This window comes from Diplotaxodon limnothrissa, linkage group LG14 (genome assembly GCF_057381915.1).
Source record: "Diplotaxodon limnothrissa isolate DT_005_m linkage group LG14, D_limnothrissa_male_GT1.1, whole genome shotgun sequence".
NCBI classification, from domain to species: Eukaryota; Metazoa; Chordata; class Actinopteri; order Cichliformes; family Cichlidae; genus Diplotaxodon; species Diplotaxodon limnothrissa.
In genome coordinates this window covers 41,693,769-41,713,129 of record NC_140609.1, presented here as the reverse complement: position 1 = coordinate 41,713,129, position 19,361 = coordinate 41,693,769, and the positions used below count along the sequence as shown (strand labels likewise).

The 19,361-nt window shown below is 44.6% G+C and overlaps 2 protein-coding genes and 1 pseudogene across 2 annotated transcripts; 2 read left to right on the top strand and 1 right to left on the bottom strand.

Annotated features, from left to right (window-relative positions):
- Positions 1-6,355: 6,355 nt before the first annotated feature.
- LOC146619568 (olfactory receptor 11A1-like) lies at positions 6,356-7,297 on the top strand. The gene has a single exon (XM_085370863.1). It carries the CDS (start codon positions 6,356-6,358, stop codon positions 7,295-7,297), a length of 942 nt encoding a protein of 313 aa, XP_085226989.1.
- Positions 7,298-12,806: 5,509 nt separating this feature from the next.
- Positions 12,807-13,748, top strand: LOC146619567 (olfactory receptor 11A1-like). The gene has a single exon (XM_085370788.1). It carries the CDS (start codon positions 12,807-12,809, stop codon positions 13,746-13,748), a length of 942 nt encoding a protein of 313 aa, XP_085226914.1.
- A 579-nt stretch (positions 13,749-14,327) lies between these two features.
- LOC146619566 (uncharacterized) lies at positions 14,328-15,204 on the bottom strand (annotated as a pseudogene).
- Positions 15,205-19,361: the final 4,157 nt, after the last annotated feature.

The following is a 19,361-nucleotide window of genomic DNA, read 5'->3' as shown; positions in this document are numbered from 1 at the left end:
TTACACGAGGTCTGCGGTTGTGAGGCCGGTTGGATGTGCTGCCATATTCTCTGAAACGCCTGTGGAGACGGCTTATGGTTGAGAAATGAACATTCAATGCACGGGCGACAGATCTGGTTGACATTCCTGCTGTCAGCATGCCAATTGCACGCTCCCTCATTGCTTGTGGCATCTGTGGCATTTTGCTGTGAGACAAAACTGCACATTCCAGGGTGGCCTTTTGTTGTGGGCAGTCTGAGGTACACCTGTGCACTACTCATGATGTCAGATCAGCATCCTGATGTGGCACACCTGTGAGGTGGGATGGATTATCTCAATATAGCAGATGTGCCCACTACCACACATTTGGACTGATTTGTGACCACTGTTTGGGAGGGATGGTTATATTGTGTATCTGGAATGAATTTTAGGTCTCTACGTCCATCCCATGGGGAATGGGAGCAAAAACAAAAGTGTTGCGTTTATATTTTTGTTCAGTGTATAATCCCCCAACAGCTTGTGTTAGAACAAATGACCAGACATCCTCCAGCTTCTGTCTCTTGAGGGGCACCAGGCAGGGATGCCCACTCTCCCCTTCACTGTTTGCAATTTTTATTGAACCACTAGCAGCAGCAATTAGACAGAATTCAGTAATTAAGGGCATAAAATGCAAGAATGTGGAACATAAAATCAGCCTTTATGCGGATGATGTGTTACTCTTTCTCCAAAATTCACAAACCAATATCTGTGGGGTGATTGAAGTGATAAACTCTTTTGCAAGAATATCAGATTACTCAATTAACTGGTCAAAATCTACAGTCCTACCGATTAATTGCTCCTTCCATAATTCCTCTTCTACACCACTGCAATCGGGAAATATAAAATATTTAGGTATTAATGTTTCTCCCAAGCTTGCAGATCTAACTAAATTAAACCATATCCCACTTTTAAAGAAGGTAGAAGATGATCTGGCTAGATGGAAACGTCTACCCATATCACTCATGGGAAGGGTTGCCGCTATAAAAAATGATGGTCTTACCAAAAATAAATTATTTATTCTCAATGATCCCAACTAAACCGCCACAAGATTGGTTCAGATCTCTAGATTCATGTATGTCCAAATTCCTTTGGAAAAATAAACCCCCACGTATAAGCTTAAAAACACTACAAAAGACCAAGGATAAAGGAGGACTAGAACTGCCTAACTTTCAGCACTACTTCTTAGCCAACAGGCTTCAGTTTATCTCAGGATGGCTAAAACACACCCTCTTAGATGAACCTTGGCTAGATGTAGAACAAGCACTTTGCAATAATCTAGAGATCTCAGACCTACCATTTATCAGCTCAAACATCCAACGACATGAATGCTTTAAAAGCATCAACATCAGCGCTTCTCTGACAGCATGGTGGGAGTTTCTAAAATTGACGGCGTCTTCATTAATCCCATGCAAACGTACACCTATCTGGAACAACCCTGACATATTACAAAACAATAATATGATAAACTTTTCAGATTGGAGTGATAAAGGAATCAAATATTTAGAACATATACTAGAAGGAACAGAATTTATTTCATTTGACGGACTAGTTACACAATATGGGATCAACAAGAAAAGATTTTTAGAATATCAACAAATTAAATCCATAGTAAAAAAGAAATTTAAACCGGGTCAAGTTGAACTACAAACACCACCAAGTGTGGTTCAATTTCTTACTCTTAAACCCCCCAAATTACTATCCAAAATATACAGAATGCTTTCTAAAACAGATGAATCAATATCACTTCCTATTGCAAAATGGGAAGCGGATTTATCAGTTAACTTAGACCTAAACTTCTGGTCTCAGACTTGCTTAAAAACCTTTCATCTAATCAGAAATCCCAGTCTTCAATTAATTCAATACAAAATATTACATAGAGTGCACTATACAGGTCATCGGATGTTCAAGATGGGCTTTACGTCTACCAACAACTGCTCACACTGCCAAACCAATTCACCGGACAATTATATCCACGCTCTTTGGTTCTGTCCACCAGTTCAGAAGTTTTGGCGCGAGATATGTGAAGACTTATCAAAGTGTCTGAAATGTAACATTCCAACTTCCCCCTTAGTGTGTTTGTTGGGCAGCTTAGATAATGTCACTTCAGAAAAGAATATCGCCCATATGGTTTTCACTGCCCTATGCATAGCCAAGAAAACAGTCCTCATGAACTGGAAAAATAAAAATAATCTTAATTCTAACCAATATAGAAATTATCTATTAGATTACATTAGTCTTGACACAGCCTCTGCCACCACATCAGATCAATTGCTCTGGGCTCCTTTGATCAGCTCCATCACCTAGTGGGGGTGGGGTGGTCATAGTTTGGTCCCGCCTTCACTGTTGTGATTGGTGTGGGGGTAGGGACAGGCTTAGGGCGTCGGGGGGTTCCCCGGAGGCATCTTCCTTGCGGGGCTCAACCCGGGGTAGCGGTCATGTCCGGTTAGGGGCTCTGTTGGCTCTCAGGTGACTGTTTCCTCGCGGCTGCGTGCAGCGGGGCTAGGGGAGGGTCTGTGCTGACGGACGTGGTTACTGACCTGGTAGCCTGGCTGCCCCTGGGTGGGTCCGGGATGGGCGTGAGGTTCTGGGGGCGCTCCGTCTCTGGGCTGGGGCCCTGGCTGGGCCTCGGGGCCTTGGGTCCTGGTTTGTGTGTTGCTGGGGTTGTGGGCGGGTGGGTGCATGGGGGCCCAGCCCTGGAGCAGGATGCCGCCGGTGCATCGAGCCACCTGGGGGGCTCTTCAACTGGTGGGGAAGATTGTCACATCTTGCAGGAGCTTTCCTCTCCTCAGGGGCTCCCTCTGCAGGAGGGGGAGATACAGGAGAGGTGGAGGAAGATCTCAGCCTGGGTGTTTATTGTCTTATGTAGTCTGGAAGATGAGTGGATGGTGGGGTGGGTGCAGTTTTCTCTGTGGTGGGGTCGGGTGGACTGTCCCGGGCTCTGTGGGGCCGGGAGGCGCTGCTGCACTGGGCCCCGGTCTGGATGGGCCTGGGCCCCCTTTCCCTGGCGGGTAACTCAGACACGGTAACTTCGGTCACTCAGACACAGCTGGCTGCCGGCGGAGCTCACGGGCGCGTCACTGCAACCCCCCCTGGCTTCTGCTCCGCGGCTGCTGAGTGAGCCCTCATCTGGGACTCTCCTTAGCTCTTACTGGGACAGTGGCGCGGCTGCCCCTCTGTTGGTCTTCCTTGGTCTCTTGTGTTCTGGGGGCCTCTGGATGTCTGGAGTTTTGATCTCCTCCACACCTGCTTCACGCCCTGGAGGACGGGGCTGTGGCCCCCCCACACCCTCTAGCAGATCATTACATGAAGGAACCTTTTAAAAAAACAAGCGCGTCCATGCTCACAGGTGTACACACGGGTGATCACACCCACAAACTACACCCTTTTTGGCTCCTACCTCAAAGCACACTGTGTTCTGTTGATCTTATGTGCTGCACAATAATGTTTAATATTTAGTATTTACTGTCATATTCCCATATATCATTGTGATGTTGTTTATTCTATTACTCTTGTTCTCTTCTGCTTGTTTTCTTTTTTCTTTCTCAGCAGGTGATCCAGGTGATTGATATATGCATTTTCTTTCTTTTTTTTTCTTTTTCTGCTCATTCTGTTGGTTTTTGGTTTTTGCCCTTCTCCCCCGTCCCTCTTCTCAGCTGTTTGTCTTTCCCCCAGTCAAGTCTGTCCCGTATTCAGTAAGTGAAAATAAAATAAACAATAAAAGGTGAATCAAATGGACCATTACGGCAAGGCTGGGATGGTCAGTTTGGTAAAGTAAATCCGTTGGGCATCTTTCTTTGCCTTTAGGCAACAATTCTGATGCAAAAGAGCCAAATGGGACAGGCAAAAAAAAAAAGAAAAAAAAAAGAATGTTTTCATTAATCAAGTTCGTGATTAAAGGTGAGCCTTTGTTAAGGTTGTTTAGGTCCTAAAAATAAATCTAAAGACAGAGGCAAGCAAAGCCCACAATCCAAAAGAAACAGAGAAGACTAAGAATTCCAGGAATAATGAAGGTAGTCACAATCAAGTTAATTACAAATCGGGAACACAAGAGAGGCAGGAATAATATAATGAATATAAATCAGAATCCAGAGAACCAGAATTGGAGATAAAATATCTGAATTTCAGGAGTGAGACCATGCCTCCAAACAAGTGCCTTCCGGTTCTTATCTATATGATCCCCCTAGGAAGCTGTTCGTTCTCCCACGTACACCTTTTGAGAAGGTTTTTAACACAGCTTATCTCACAAGAGTAACATTATTTGGTAAATGGTAAATGGCCTGTATTTATATAGCGCTTTTCTAGTCCCTAAGGACCCCAAAGCGCTTTACATATCCAGTCATCCACCCTTCCATTTGCTTTGCTCAGCTCTGCTTCATCGCATCCCTTTCAGGCAGTCCAAGAATATCGAACACAATGAATGTCATTGCGGTGCTTCAGGGAGTGCTGAATGCTGCAGACCATCGAGGGAAACTTTCGAGCAGTTTTCTCGCCGCACAACAATCCAGTCTGCTTCGTTGATCCATCTAGTCATCTCCTTTCTGCTAAATCCATTTATGAAGTAACTCCAGCTGCTCACCACCTCCACGAAGTTCAGCAAGATCAACCACCAGCAAAGCTCACAGCTCCACTCACATTGCTCGGAAACAGGCCCACTGGCCGGGCCAGTTAGCCGAAAAGCCAACGGATGCCAACACAGGACCCAGAAGCCACGCTGTACCCACGCTTACGTAAGGTCTCCAGAGTAGCTCGGTTTCAACTGCTTCTTAACCTACTTAACCAAATGTTAATCCAAAGTCTTCTTCATGCAGAAGCAAATGAAAGCTCCAATTGAAAAAGCTACTGCGTACTTTTTAGCTCCACCCACTCGTCAGTGCCAGGTAGCAGGGACAAGCTCAGTTCTGTGCACCTGCCTCCTAGCTTTTCCACCACCATCCAATGCTTGAAGATGATCCTGATATCACAAATGGTAAAAATGATTCCTTTGAGATGCTCTAATGTCTTCTGAGTGTTTTGCACAACTTCATTCAAAACACTGAAGTTATAGTGAAACAGAATCAGCGGAGAGGTCAGGTGACTAGTTAAATGGCGTGTTGAGACCAAATGTAAAGGCAAGTTTTCTTTCACGGCGCCATCCATCTTCATCCGCTTTATCCGAGGCCGGGTCGCGGGGACAGCAGCCTAAGCAAAGAGGCCCAGACCTCCCTCTCCCTCTCCCCAGCCACCTCCTCCAGCTTATCCGGGGGAATACCAAGGCGTTCCCAGGCCAGCCGAGAGATATAATCTCTCCAGCGTGTCCTGGGTCTGCCCCGGGGCCTCCTCCCGGTGGGACATGCCTGGAACACCTCACCCAGGAGGCGCCCAGGGGGCATCCTTGTCAGATGCCCGAACCACCTCAGCTGGCTCCTTTCGATGTGGAGCAGCAGCTCTACTCTGAGCCCCTCCCGGATGGCCGACCTTCTCACCCTATCTCTAAGGGAGAGGCCAGCCACCCTTCGGAGGAAGCTCATTTCTGCCGCTTGTATCCGCGATCTCGTTCTTTCGGTCACTACCCACAGCTCGTGGCCATAGGTGAGGGTAGGGACGTAGATCGACCGGTAAATTGAGAGCTTCGCTTTTACACTCAGCTCCCTCTTCACCACGATGGACCGGTGCAGCATCCACATTACTGCAGCTGCAGCCCCAATCCGTCTGTCGATCTCCGGCTCCCTTTCATGGCGCCATTTCGAATAAAGTCTATACAATAAATATTCAAATGTCGTGATGTAAACACCTTCAGTGACTTGTGTGAATTCATTTTTGTTCCTTCATAAATGAGTACAGCTGATTGTTTGACTTTTCCTAGTCTCACATGTGTTTGATCTAATTATTTATTGAATTGTAGTTTACACATTGATTTCTTGTGATCATATGAAGTCTCTGAGGAGGTGAATTGAGCACTCATAGCTTAAAAGATTGGGCGACCTGATCATTTTTCCACCTGTGTTTTCATGAAGGATTTTTTTTCTGACCCTTGGGGCATTCTTTCAGTCATGAGGTCAGTGTGCCACAGTGGGCGTGTTTTCAGAACAGAGTTTGTGAAGAAGCAGAAGCAGAACTTTAGCTCAGTGGGGAGTGATTCAGGGGTCTGAGTACAATGTCATAACCCACGTTGCCTAAGCACTCTGTTGAATGGTAAGCGCTGGACATTTACCATGATGGATTATCATCAGTGAAATTCTTCCCCAACTGTTTCATGTCTGTTGCTTTGTTGGAGTTTCACTGTTTTGAAAACCTGTGGTTATATGATGTGATGATAAATAATATGGATCCTGCAAACAGTATTACCTTTGTTTTTTGAATGGAGAGGAGGATGACGGTAAACTCATCTCAGAGTTCATTCTTGGTGTTCAGTGCCTATTTTGACAGCGGGCATTTGAAATATTTATTTTTTGTGATCGTTATGTCTTTATATTTTTTAATCATTACTGCCAATGTCCTGCTGATTGTGGTTATCTGTGTGAACAGAAGCTTACATGAACCTATGTACATGTTTCTGTGCAGCCTGTTTGTGAATGAGCTGTATGGTAGTACAGGGCTGTTTCCATTCCTCCTGCTTCAGATCCTCTCTGATGTTCACACTGTTTCTGCTCCTCTCTGCTTCCTGCAGATCTTCTGTGTGCACACATATGGAACTGCAGAGCTTGCTAACTTAGCCGTCATGTCTTATGACAGATATCTTGCAATATGTTTTCCTCTTCAATATCACACACGTATGAGTCCATGCAAGGTATCCATGCTCATTGTTCTAACGTGGTTTTCCTCATTTCTTGTAATCACTGTTTTGATTTCTCTGAGTGCTCCTCTGCAGCTGTGTGGGAACATCATTAACAAAGTGTACTGTGGCAACTACTCCATTGTTAAACTGGCCTGTTCTGACACCACAGTCAATAACATCTATGGACTCATTTCCACTCCTCTCACGATCCTATGCCCTGTATCTCTGATTCTCTACACCTACATGAGGATCCTTAAAATCTGTTTTTCTGGATCCAAACAGACCCGACAGAAAGCCGTCAGCACCTGCACGCCTCACCTCGCTTCTCTGCTCAACTTCTCTTTCGGCTGCTTTTTTGAAATTCTGCAGAGCAGGTTTAACATGAACAGTGTACCCAGCATGCTGAGGATATTTTTATCATTATACTTTCTAACATGTCAACCTGTATTCAACCCTTTAATGTATGGACTGACCCTGTCCAAAATCTCTCTCACCTGCAAAAAACTACTCTGTGCTGACATGTAACACCCTGTTATTATATCCGTGCTAATAGTAAAACTAACTGCAGCAAATCTTGATGTATGAACAGATTTCATGAACTGAACACAGTAAAACCTTTGATGTCTTCATAGTTAAAAAATGAAACAAAACAAAAACAGGCAAAATTCTGCAGGTGCGCTACAAATAAGTAAGTAAGTAAGTAAGTAAAATTTTATTTATATAGCACATTTCTAGATAGAGATCACAAAGTGCTTTACAAGATATAACAGATTAAAAAGACAAAATACAAACAAAGTTAGCAAAAGGCAGTTTTAAAAAGATGTGTTTTTAGCTGTTTTTTAAAAGTAATCAATGAATCAGCGGATCGTAAGTCCTGAGGAAGGGAATTCCACAGTCTGGCGGCCACAGTAGCAAAAGCTCTATCACCCCTAGTTTTCAGTCTCGTATACTGAGTGACAAGTAGGCCCTGACTACTCGACCTCAGAGACCTACTAGGGGCATAGGGCTGTAAAAGTTCAATAATATATGGTGGTGCTTGTTGTTGAAGAGCCTTGAAAGTTAAAACCAAAATCTTAAACTGGACTCTAAATTCAACAGGAAGCCAATGTAACTGCATGAGCAACGGTGTTATATGTGAAAATTTAGAAGCTTTCGTCAAAAGTCTTGCTGCAGCATTCTGAACGATCTGCAGACGCTCCAAAGAACCTTTATTTAAACAAGTAAACAGGGAATTGCAATAGTCCAGTCGTGAAGAGATAAAAGCATGAATAACAATCTCCAGTTCGGTATAGGAAATTATGGAGCTCAATTTAGAGATATTTCTTAAATGATAAAAGCAGGACCGAACAAGAGATTTAACATGACTATCTAACGTAAGAGCAGGATCAAGGATAATCCCTAAGTTCCTGACAGATGGTTTTACAAACGTTGAAAGAGGACCAAGAGCATTTATTATACTGGGTCTATGTCTATCTGGGGCACATAAGAGGACTTCGGTTTTACTTTCATTTAGTTGGAGGAAGTTTTCAGCCATCCAGCCTTTAATGGTTTCCAAGCACACATTTAAAAGCCGCAGCTTAGAAGCCTCTTCCGGTTTAAAAGATATATAGAGTTGGATATCGTATAAGGGTTTTAATATGTGGTACAGTAACTCTGGTAATCTGTTTCATTTTGAACTGTTACAGTGAGTGATGTTTAGTGGTGCAAAGGATCAAAAGTCTCATAGTTTGGATTGGATCACGTTTTTTTCGTCACTGATCGGATCAATTTTCAGATCAGCAGAAAAAAAAAGAAGACAAAAATGTAATTCGCCATTTTCTTATTTAAGTATTTTTTGCCTATTAAAAAACATTCAACTCAAGACTCATTTCACGCAATTATATAAAAACAAATTAAGATGCAATATAGGGCAGTACAGGGCTTTGTATCTACCACTCCGCTGTGATATAATGAGTGGACGCGCGACGGGATGCCATAGCGTGGCTCAAGCACGTTCATCATAGTTTAAACTAGTGCTGTCAGCGTAAATCTTGTTAAAATGACATTAATGCCATAACTGCATTAACATGGCAGATCTGCGTTAACTAGTTACCGCGGATCGCCCCGTGCGTGGGGCTGCACGGCGTCAATGCATCAACTAACACGTTGACTAGTTTAAACCCCTTCTTTTGCAAAACAGAATACGGTCTCCCGTCTGCAACTAAACACCCCAATAGCTTTTGTAATAGCTGTAGCCCAGTCGGATTTGGCAACGAAGGGCTGCTTAAATACCGCAAACTCCTCTGCTCCTCCACTTGGACCGCTAGCGCTGGCCATAGCTATCGCTTGACAGACTGACCACGTGCACCATACACATATTTTATCCTTCTTTTTCGAATATTCGGATCACGTGCGTGCCGAACCGCAGAGTGAGATCGGTTTGGATTACGGATCAACCGTGATCCATTGCACCACTATTGATTTTACATTACTGGTTTGTTTCAGGTTGATCATGTTGGAAAGGCAGGAAAAGTCACTGGAACAACTACACACCTCCCTTTGCCAAAGATACAGTTAGGTCCATATATATCCGGAGAATGATAGAACTTTTGTTTATTTACCTGTTTATTGAAACATATTCCAATTCAGTAATATCCATGTCCATCATATTACTGAATATAATAAACATGGACATTATCTGTAGACTCTGAGCTTTCATTTGAGGGTATCCACATTAAAACTGGATGAAAGGTTTAAGAGTTTCAGCTCCTTAACATGTGCCACCTTATGTTATTGGACAATTGGACAATTTCATGAACAGGCAGTTCTTGTCCTTATCAATTAAGCAGATAAAAGACCTGGAGTTAATTTGTGCTGTGGTGCTTGAATTTGAAAGATTTTGCTGTGAACAGACAACATGGGGTCAAAAGGAGCTCTCCATGCAGGTGAAACAAGAAAACATCTTTTTTTTCACTTCTACAATAGTAGAAGTGATAAAATCTACAGTTTGATACATCCTGAAAAAGAAAGAAAGCACTGGTACACTGTACCATCAGCAATGCAAAAAGACCAGGACGTCCACAGAAGACACCAGTGGTGTATGTTCGCAGAAACATTTCCATGGTGAAGAGAAACCCCATCACAGCTCCACTCACATTGCTCGGAAACAGGCCCACTGGCCGGGCCAGTTAGCCGAAAAGCCAACGGATGCCAACACAGGACCCAGAAGCCACGCTGTACCCACGCTTACGTAAGGTCTCCAGAGTAGCCCGGTTTCAACTGCTTCTTAACCTACTTAACCAAATGTTAATCCAAAGTCTTCTTCATGCAGAAGCAAATGAAAGCTCCAATTGAAAAAGCTACTGCGTACTTTTTAGCTCCACCCACTCGTCAGTGCCAGGTAGCAGGGACAAGCTCAGTTCTGTGCACCTGCCTCCTAACACCATTTAATGTGCAGCTTGGACATCAGTCACCAGTTCCATCCTCTGCTGCTCCTCCATTCCAGTTTATCTCTGCTAGCCACGGGATGCCAGTTTCGATGTTTTCTATCCCTCCTTCTCTATCCGTCATGCCAGTTTCTCTGCAAAGATTAAAAAAAAAAAACAAGCTCATCTTCTACAAATGCAGCAGCATGCTTTTGGCACTGAGTTGCCAGTCTCTCTGCACCTATCGTTGGAAAAAGCAGATGTGAACCCTTCTGGCACTGTGATGTCCGGTTCTTTCTCTATCCCTCCTTTGCATATGCAGCAGCAAATTTCGTGCCACTGGTATGCATGTTTTTCCACATTGGTCCTTCATAGTGAACCCTTTCGGCGCAGGGATGCCACATTCTTTCTCTATCCCTTATTTGAAAATGCAGCAACAAGCTTTTCTGCATCTATCATTACAAAAAGCAGCAGGGAACTCTTCTGCCTTTAGGATGTCATGTTTGCAATATGCAGACTTCCTGACACCGGAATGCCAGTTTCTCATTTGCAAAATGCAGAAGCAAGTTTTTCTACCACTGGGTTGCCAGTTTCTCCACATCTAGCCCACATATTCTAAGCAGCAGACATTCCTTTTGGCACTAGGATGTCATAAAGAATGTCAAAACGAATGTCAGGCTCTCTTTCTCTATTCCTCATTTGCAAATGCAAAACAAAACTTTTTTCACTGCGATACCAGGTTCTTTCTTCCCTGATCTTCCTTTGCAAAGTACAGCAGTTTACTCTTTTGGCACTGGATTGGCAGCTTCTGCCATCAACCATTTTCTCCAAAAATACAAAAACTTATTGTCACCGGGTTGCCACTTTATTTTTCTACTATCTCTCCTTTGCAATTTGTAGAAGCAAAATTTTCTGGCACCGGGATGCCAGTTTCTCTTCCTTCTATCCCTCTTTCACAAATGTAGCAGCAAGTTTTCCCTACTGAGATGCCAGTTTCCCTGCATCTAACCATCTTTCACAAGATATAACAGTGCACATTCCTGGCACCATGTTGCCAGTCTTCATATCCATATCAGTCATTTGCAAACATAGGAATAATGATTCCTCACACCAGTTTCTTCTTTTTGTCCCCTCCTCCACAAGATGGAGCAGCAAACCCTTCCGGCACCAGGATGACAGTTTTTCTGCCATCTTTCCTGCCTTTGCAAAGCACCAGCTTTTCCACCACCATCCAATGCTTGAAGATGATCCTGATATCACAAATGGTAAAAATGATTCCTTTGAGATGCTCTAATGTCTTCTGAGTGTTTTGCACAACTTCATTCAAAACACTGAAGTTATAGTGAAACAGAATCAGCGGAGAGGTCAGGTGACTAGTTAAATGGCGTGTTGAGACCAAATGTAAAGGCAAGTTTTCTTTCACGGCGCCATCCATCTTCATCCGCTTTATCCGAGGCTGGGTCGCGGGGACAGCAGCCTAAGCAAAGAGGCCCAGACCTCCCTCTCCCCAGCCACCTCCTCCAGCTTATCCGGGGGAATACCAAGGCGTTCCCAGGCCAGCCGAGAGATATAATCTCTCCAGCGTGTCCTGGGTCTGCCCCGGGGCCTCCTCCCGGTGGGACATGCCTGGAACACCTCACCCAGGAGGCGCCCAGGGGGCATCCTTGTCAGATGCCCGAACCACCTCAGCTGGCTCCTTTCGATGTGGAGCAGCTGCTCTACTCTGAGCCCCTCCCGGATGGCCGACCTTCTCACCCTATCTCTAAGGGAGAGGCCAGCCACCCTTCGGAGGAAGCTCATTTCTGCCGCTTGTATCCGCGATCTCGTTCTTTCGGTCACTACCCACAGCTCGTGGCCATAGGTGAGGGTAGGGACGTAGATCGACCGGTAAATTGAGAGCTTCGCTTTTACACTCAGCTCCCTCTTCACCACGATGGACCGGTGCAGCATCCACATTACTGCAGCTGCAGCCCCAATCCGTCTGTCGATCTCCGGCTCCCTTTCATGGCGCCATTTCGAATAAAGTCTATACAATAAATATTCAAATGTCGTGATGTAAACACCTTCAGTGACTTGTGTGAATTCATTTTTGTTCCTTCATAAATGAGTACAGCTGATTGTTTGACTTTTCCTAGTCTCACATGTGTTTGATCTAATTATTTATTGAATTGTAGTTTACACATTGATTTCTTGTGATCATATGAAGTCTCTGAGGAGGTGAATTGAGCACTCATAGCTTAAAAGATTGGGCGACCTGATAATTTTTCCACCTGTGTTTTCATGAAGGATTTTTTTTCTGACCCTTGGGGCATTCTTTCAGTCATGAGGTCAGTGTGCCACAGTGGGCGTGTTTTCAGAACAGAGTTTGTGAAGAAGCAGAAGCAGAACTTTAGCTCAGTGGGGAGTGATTCAGGGGTCTGAGTACAATGTCATAACCCACGTTGCCTAAGCACTCTGTTGAATGGTAAGCGCTGGACATTTACCATGATGGATTATCATCAGTGAAATTCTTCCCCAACTGTTTCATGTCTGTTGCTTTGTTGGAGTTTCACTGTTTTGAAAACCTGTGGTTATATGATGTGATGATAAATAATATGGATCCTGCAAACAGTATTACCTTTGTTTTTTGAATGGAGAGGAGGATGACGGTAAACTCATCTCAGAGTTCATTCTTGGTGTTCAGTGCCTATTTTGACAGCGGGCATTTGAAATATTTATTTTTTGTGATCGTTATGTCTTTATATTTTTTAATCATTACTGCCAATGTCCTGCTGATTGTGGTTATCTGTGTGAACAGAAGCTTACATGAACCTATGTACATGTTTCTGTGCAGCCTGTTTGTGAATGAGCTGTATGGTAGTACAGGGCTGTTTCCATTCCTCCTGCTTCAGATCCTCTCTGATGTTCACACTGTTTCTGCTCCTCTCTGCTTCCTGCAGATCTTCTGTGTGCACACATATGGAACTGCAGAGCTTGCTAACTTAGCCGTCATGTCTTATGACAGATATCTTGCAATATGTTTTCCTCTTCAATATCACACACGAATGAGTCCATGCAAGGTATCCATGCTCATTGTTCTAACGTGGTTTTCCTCATTTCTTGTAATCACTCTTTTGATTTCTCTGAGTGCTCCTCTGCAGCTGTGTGGGAACATCATTAACAAAGTGTACTGTGACAACTACTCCATTGTTAAACTGGCCTGTTCTGACACCACAGTCAATAACATCTATGGACTCATTTCCACTCCTCTCGTTATCCTATGCCCTGTATCTCTGATTCTCTACACCTACATGAGGATCCTTAAAATCTGTTTTTCTGGATCCAAACAGACCCGACAGAAAGCCATCAGCACCTGCACGCCTCACCTCGCTTCTCTGCTCAACTTCTCTTTCGGCTGCTTTTTTGAAATTCTGCAGAGCAGGTTTAACATGAACAGTGTACCCAGCATGCTGAGGATATTTTTATCATTATACTTTCTAACATGTCAACCTGTATTCAACCCTTTAATGTATGGACTGACCCTGTCCAAAATCTCTCTCACCTGCAAAAAACTACTCTGTGCTGACATGTAACACCCTGTTATTATATCCGTGCTAATAGTAAAACTAACTGCAGCAAATCTTGATGTATGAACAGATTTCATGAACTGAACACAGTAAAACCTTTGATGTCTTCATAGTTAAAAAATGAAACAAAACAAAAACAGGCAAAATTCTGCAGGTGCGCTACAAATAAGGGTTTTAATATGTGGTACAGTAACTCTGGTAATCTGTTTCATTTTGAACTGTTACAGTGAGTGATGTTTAGTGGTGCAAAGGATCAAAAGTCTCATAGTTTGGATTGGATCACGTTTTTTTCGTCACTGATCGGATCAATTTTCAGATCAGCAGAAAAAAAATGAAGACAAAAATGTAATTCGCCATTTTCTTATTTAAGTATTTTTTGCCTATTAAAAAACATTCAACTCAAGACTCATTTCACGCAATTATATAAAAACAAATTAAGATGCAATATAGGGCAGTACAGTGCTGCTGAGGTCCTTGGGATGGGAGGTCTTTGGTACCGGTACCACACAGGAGGTCTTCCACAGCTGTGGTACTTTCCCCAGTGACAGGCTCAGGTTGAAGGGATAACCTAGGATGCCACACAGTTCATCTGCGCAGCACCTCAGGAGCCTGGAGCTGACGCCATCTGGACCTGCAGCCTTCCTCACCTTGATCTTGCGAAGCTCGTTCCTCGCTTGAAGTGCTGAGATAGTAAGAGTGGATTTTGGGGGAGTGGTGTGTATGTTGGAGTCCACAGAAGCCGGGGGTGGGTGTAATGACTGGGAGCTGGGAGGTGTGAAGTCCTGAGATGAAGGACAGGACGTCCCTGAAGATGAAGGAGATTGCAGCAGGGGGGGACGATGCTGTGGGAGGGGTGGGTGTTTGATCAAACCTTTTAAAATATTTATTTAGGTCATTGACCCACCCCAAGTCTCCTGCAGCCTGGGGGGTTGGTTTTTGTCCTGAGATTGTCTTCAGGCTGTTCCAAACCCCTCTGATGTTGTCCTGTTGCAGCTGCTCTTCCATCTTCCTCCTGTAGTTTTCCTTTCCTTGCCTTATCTTCCATTTCAGCTTCTTCTGAACAACTCTCAGCTCCTGTTTGTCTCCAGATCTAAAGACTCTTATTCTCCTTGAGGAGAGCCTTAATTTCAGGATTTATCCGTGGCTTGTTGTTAGAAAAACACCGTACCTTTTTGATGGGTACGGTGTTGTCCACACAGAAGTTCATGTAATCCGTAATGCAGTCTGTGATGCTGCTGAGGTCATCCTCCAGGGGGCTGCAGAGGTTGTCCCACACAGTAGAGCGGAAACAGTCCCTCAGGGCCTCTTCAGTCTCTGCCAACCATTTCCTTACTGTGCGTTTCACAACTGGTTCTCTGTGTACTAGAGGTTTATACACAGGCTGGAGATGAACCAGATTGTGATCAGAGCCCCCCAGGGGAGGAAGAGGTGATGAGCTGTATGCCTCCTTGGTGTTGGCAATGTTTTATTGTCTCTGGTGTGGCAGGTAACATACTGGGTGAAGGTGGGGAGAGTGGAGGACAGGGAGATGTGATTAAAGTCCCCAGAGATCAGGAAAAGGGCCTGAGGGTGCTGTGTTTGGAGTCTGCTGGTTACAGTGTGCAGGACCTCACAGGCTGCTGCAGCGTTAGCAGAGGGTGGGACATACACAGCTATTAGCTATGAAAACTCTCGCGGTACGGTCTCATGCTAACCGCTAGCAGCTCAATGTCCTTACAGCATAGCGTCTCTTTGATAGATAAATGCCCAGAGTTACACCATCTATCGTTCACAAACACAGCCAGACCCCCTCCTCTCTTCTTACCACTCTCCGTTGTTCTGTCGGCCTGGATCAGATGAAAACCATCCATGTTTACGTGTGAGTCCGGAGTTAGCGCAGTTAGCCACGACTCTGTGAAGCACATCAGGCTGCACTCCCTGTAGCTCCTCTGATGTCGGGTAAGGGCTGCCAGTTCATCTACTTTATTGGGGAGAGATCTCACATTCCCCATAATAACAGATGGAATCGCTGGCCGGTACCTCCTAACTTTACTGCGACGCCCGATCCCGGCCCGAGTACCGCGTCTTTTCCTCCTCACCTCACGGGGGATGTTAGCTTGCTCGGCGGTAGGCAGGGCAGCGGAGGCTCCGAGGGCTAACAGCTGCTGTAAACAATGGGAGGTCGGACCTCCACGTGCTCTCCGGACAAAGACGCTGTAAAAAATGTAATAACGAACACCATTGTCCATAGAATTCTGAGCTCCATTGTGGGGGACAGCAGTCCACAATAGAAAAACAAAAACAATAAACACAAACAACAAAGAAACATATATTAAAGAGAAAAAGAAGGATTTGTTCAGGTCGGAGCTGCTGATACTGGCTGCCAGCTCGGAGCAGCACCGGAAGTGTCTTTAAGGTCATTAACATAAGATGGGGCCTGATTATTTAAATCCTGTGAGGAGCAGGATTTTGAATTCAATTCTGGATTTAACAGGAAGCCAGCAGAGACAAACTGATACAGACCAGAAAGGATACAAAAAAGTATCACTAGTTGTCAAAACCCGGGGCACAGGAGTCCAAAACAAAACACAATGGCAGGCTCCATGCCACGATGGCGATGGAGACAAAGCATCCTCAGGCAGCTTGGCAGGTGGTCAGCGGCAGCATGGGCAAAGATCCTTGAATGACTTGGCAGGTGGTTGGCCGCGGCCTGGGTGAAGACAGTTTGGCAGGCGCAAATGGTGCAGGATGTGGCTTGGCAAGTGCAGGCAGTGCAGGATGTGGCATGGCAGGCACAAGACGTGCAGGACTCGGTGTGGCAGGCTTGGCAAGTACAGAACCAGATGACACTAAGACCTCTCGCTGAGACATGGCTGGGCCAGATGACATGAAAACCTCTGGCTCGCAAAAGGCTCTGATTGCTCTGGCTGGGGCTTTGCAGCGCTTGCAGGCACAGAAACTAGTTGGACAATAACCTCCCCAAAACCCAACAGTTACAGGTGCAGAAGGGGACTGGGTCTCAGCTACCCTCGCCCTGGGACCTGGCACAGGTGCAGGCACCCGGCACAGGTGCAGAAACCCACTGAACCCAAGCCACCCCCACCCGTGGAACTAGTCCGGGTGCTAAGGCGGACTGGGTCTTGGCTAACCTCACCCTGGAAGCTGGCACAGGAAAAAGAGATGGCTTAGTATTGGCCTCATGTTTGACCCATACAAACATCAGTCTTTGAAGAGGTTAGCTCAGCGAGAGAAAACACAGACTACAGAAAAATTTGCTGTAGGTAGCTAGACATAGTGCTTGGAGCAGCCGGCACAACACTTTTACAGGCAGGTTCAAAACACAGCACACAAAGAGCAGATTCAAAGTCTTTAGACTGACAAACATAAGGATCAGTCTCTGATTGACAGCCAGTCTAATCCTAAGGGAAATCCCAGAATGTGGCAGACAAGTCATGATTCTGAGTCCTGCTTGACAAACTCAGGAGCAGAGAGTTCAGTACTGTCACTTGCCGGTTTGTCTGGGAACTTAGCCTATATCTGTCATGGCACAGGCCGTCAGAAACAGGATGGACCCATGGGGCACGTTAAAAACACAGACACTGGAATTGATCGATGGTCAAAGAGACCGTAACAGAGGAGAGTGGTATCAGCGTGGGGTTTAAACGGTCTGCAAGATTATCCAATGACACTGATTCCCAGTAGCTTACTTGTCTGCCGGCACATGTAGTAAATTTGGAGAAGGTCTGGTTGAGTTTGAGGTATTCCAATCCGTGAAGAAGTCCAATTGCAAGTGCAGAGAGGCAAGCAGGTGAGTGAGGGTGGAGAATACAGCAGTAAAAGTCCAGTGACCGAGTGGAAGGAGAAATGTAGATGGTGAAGTGAGTAATCCATGGACACAACTAAGCACAAGAGAAACAAGGTAAGTACAAGCATGAGATTCAATGAAGTACATGAGTTGGCTGAACTAACGCTGGGTAGCTGATGATATGGCAAAGAGTTGTTGTGTGTGCTGGTCTTAAATACTGTAGCTCCTAATCAGCCCCAGATGCAGCTCCCAGGAAAAAACCAGGTCGACTCTGCCCAGAGGAGCAGAAACATGACACCAATATTTGGTGAGGAATGCAGCACATTTGCCGACCAATGAGCACCTCTAGAGTGGGGAGAGCTCATTCAAAAGAAAGCAGTCCTACATATTTATTTGATATGTGCATTGAAGGACATATCCTGGTCAAAAATGACTCCAAGATTCACAGTGTTACTGGAGACCAAGGTCATGCCATCCAGAGTAAGATTTCTTTAGATACCATATTTCTAAGATGTTTAGGGCTGCTTCTAAATTCAGTTTGATCTGAATTAAGAAACAGAAAGTTAGCGGCAATCCAGGTCTTTATGTCTTTAGGACATTCCTACAGTTTAACTAATTGGTATGTGTCATCTGGCTTCATGGATAAATAAAGTTGATCCACTGGTGACTAATCTTGTTAAACTCTCACTCCCGTCTCTTACCCCACTGATTGCTAATATCGTACACTCCTCTCTTATATCGGGTTCTGTTCCTTCTTCTCTTAAAACTGCAATAATAACCCCAATACTGAAAAAGAATGGTTCAAATCCCTCCAATCTAAATAATTTCAGGCCAATTTCAAATTTGCCTTTCTTAGCCAAAATTCTGGAAAAGATAGTGGCTGCACAGGTTCATCGTCATCCCACTGGAAATTACTCGTACGAGCAGTTTCAGTCCGGCTTCCGTTCATGTCACAGTACAGAAACATCTCTAGTAAAAATCACTAATGATCTTCTGCTTGCAGCTGACTCTGGACTCATCTCCATCCTCATTCTCCTTGACCTTACAGCAGCTTTTGACACTATCTTCCACTGCATCCTTTTTCACAGGTTGGCATCTATTGGCATCAATGGTACAGCACTCACCTGGTTTACCTCTTATCTCTCTGGCCGCTCACAGTTTGTTCAGTTACTCCCTCACAGATCAGTATCTACTCCAGTTAATTCTGGTGTACCCCAAGGCTCTGTCCTGGGTCCTTTACTTTTTATCATCTATCTCCTACCCCTTGGTAATATTTTTAGGAAGCATAACATCCAGTTTCACTGCTACGCAGATGACACCCAGCTCTACCTATCCTCCAAACCCACAGCTACTCTCCCACCCACATCCATTTCTGACTGTTTAAGTGAAATCAAGGTCTGGTTTACTCACAACTTTCTTAAACTTAATGGCAATAAAACAGAGTTAATTTTAATAGGCACCAAATCAAAACTGACCACAGTCCCAACCAGAAATTTTTCGTTATCCATTGATAACTCTGATGTCACACCCTCCCCTCAGGTTAAGAGTCTTGGATTCATCCTCGACAACACTCTGTCCTTCACAGCACATATAAATGATATCACTCAGTCTTCCTACTTTCATCTCCGTAATATTAATCGTCTTCATCCCTCACTCACTGCAAGCAGTACCGCCATACTCGTCAATGCTCTTGTCATCTCGTTTAGATTACTGTAATTCTCTTCTCTATGGTTTACCTCATAAATCCCTCCATAAATTGCAGTTAGTTCAAAATAAAGATGCTCGTATTATTTCCAGAATTAGATCCACTGAATATATAACAGCTGTTCTTAAAC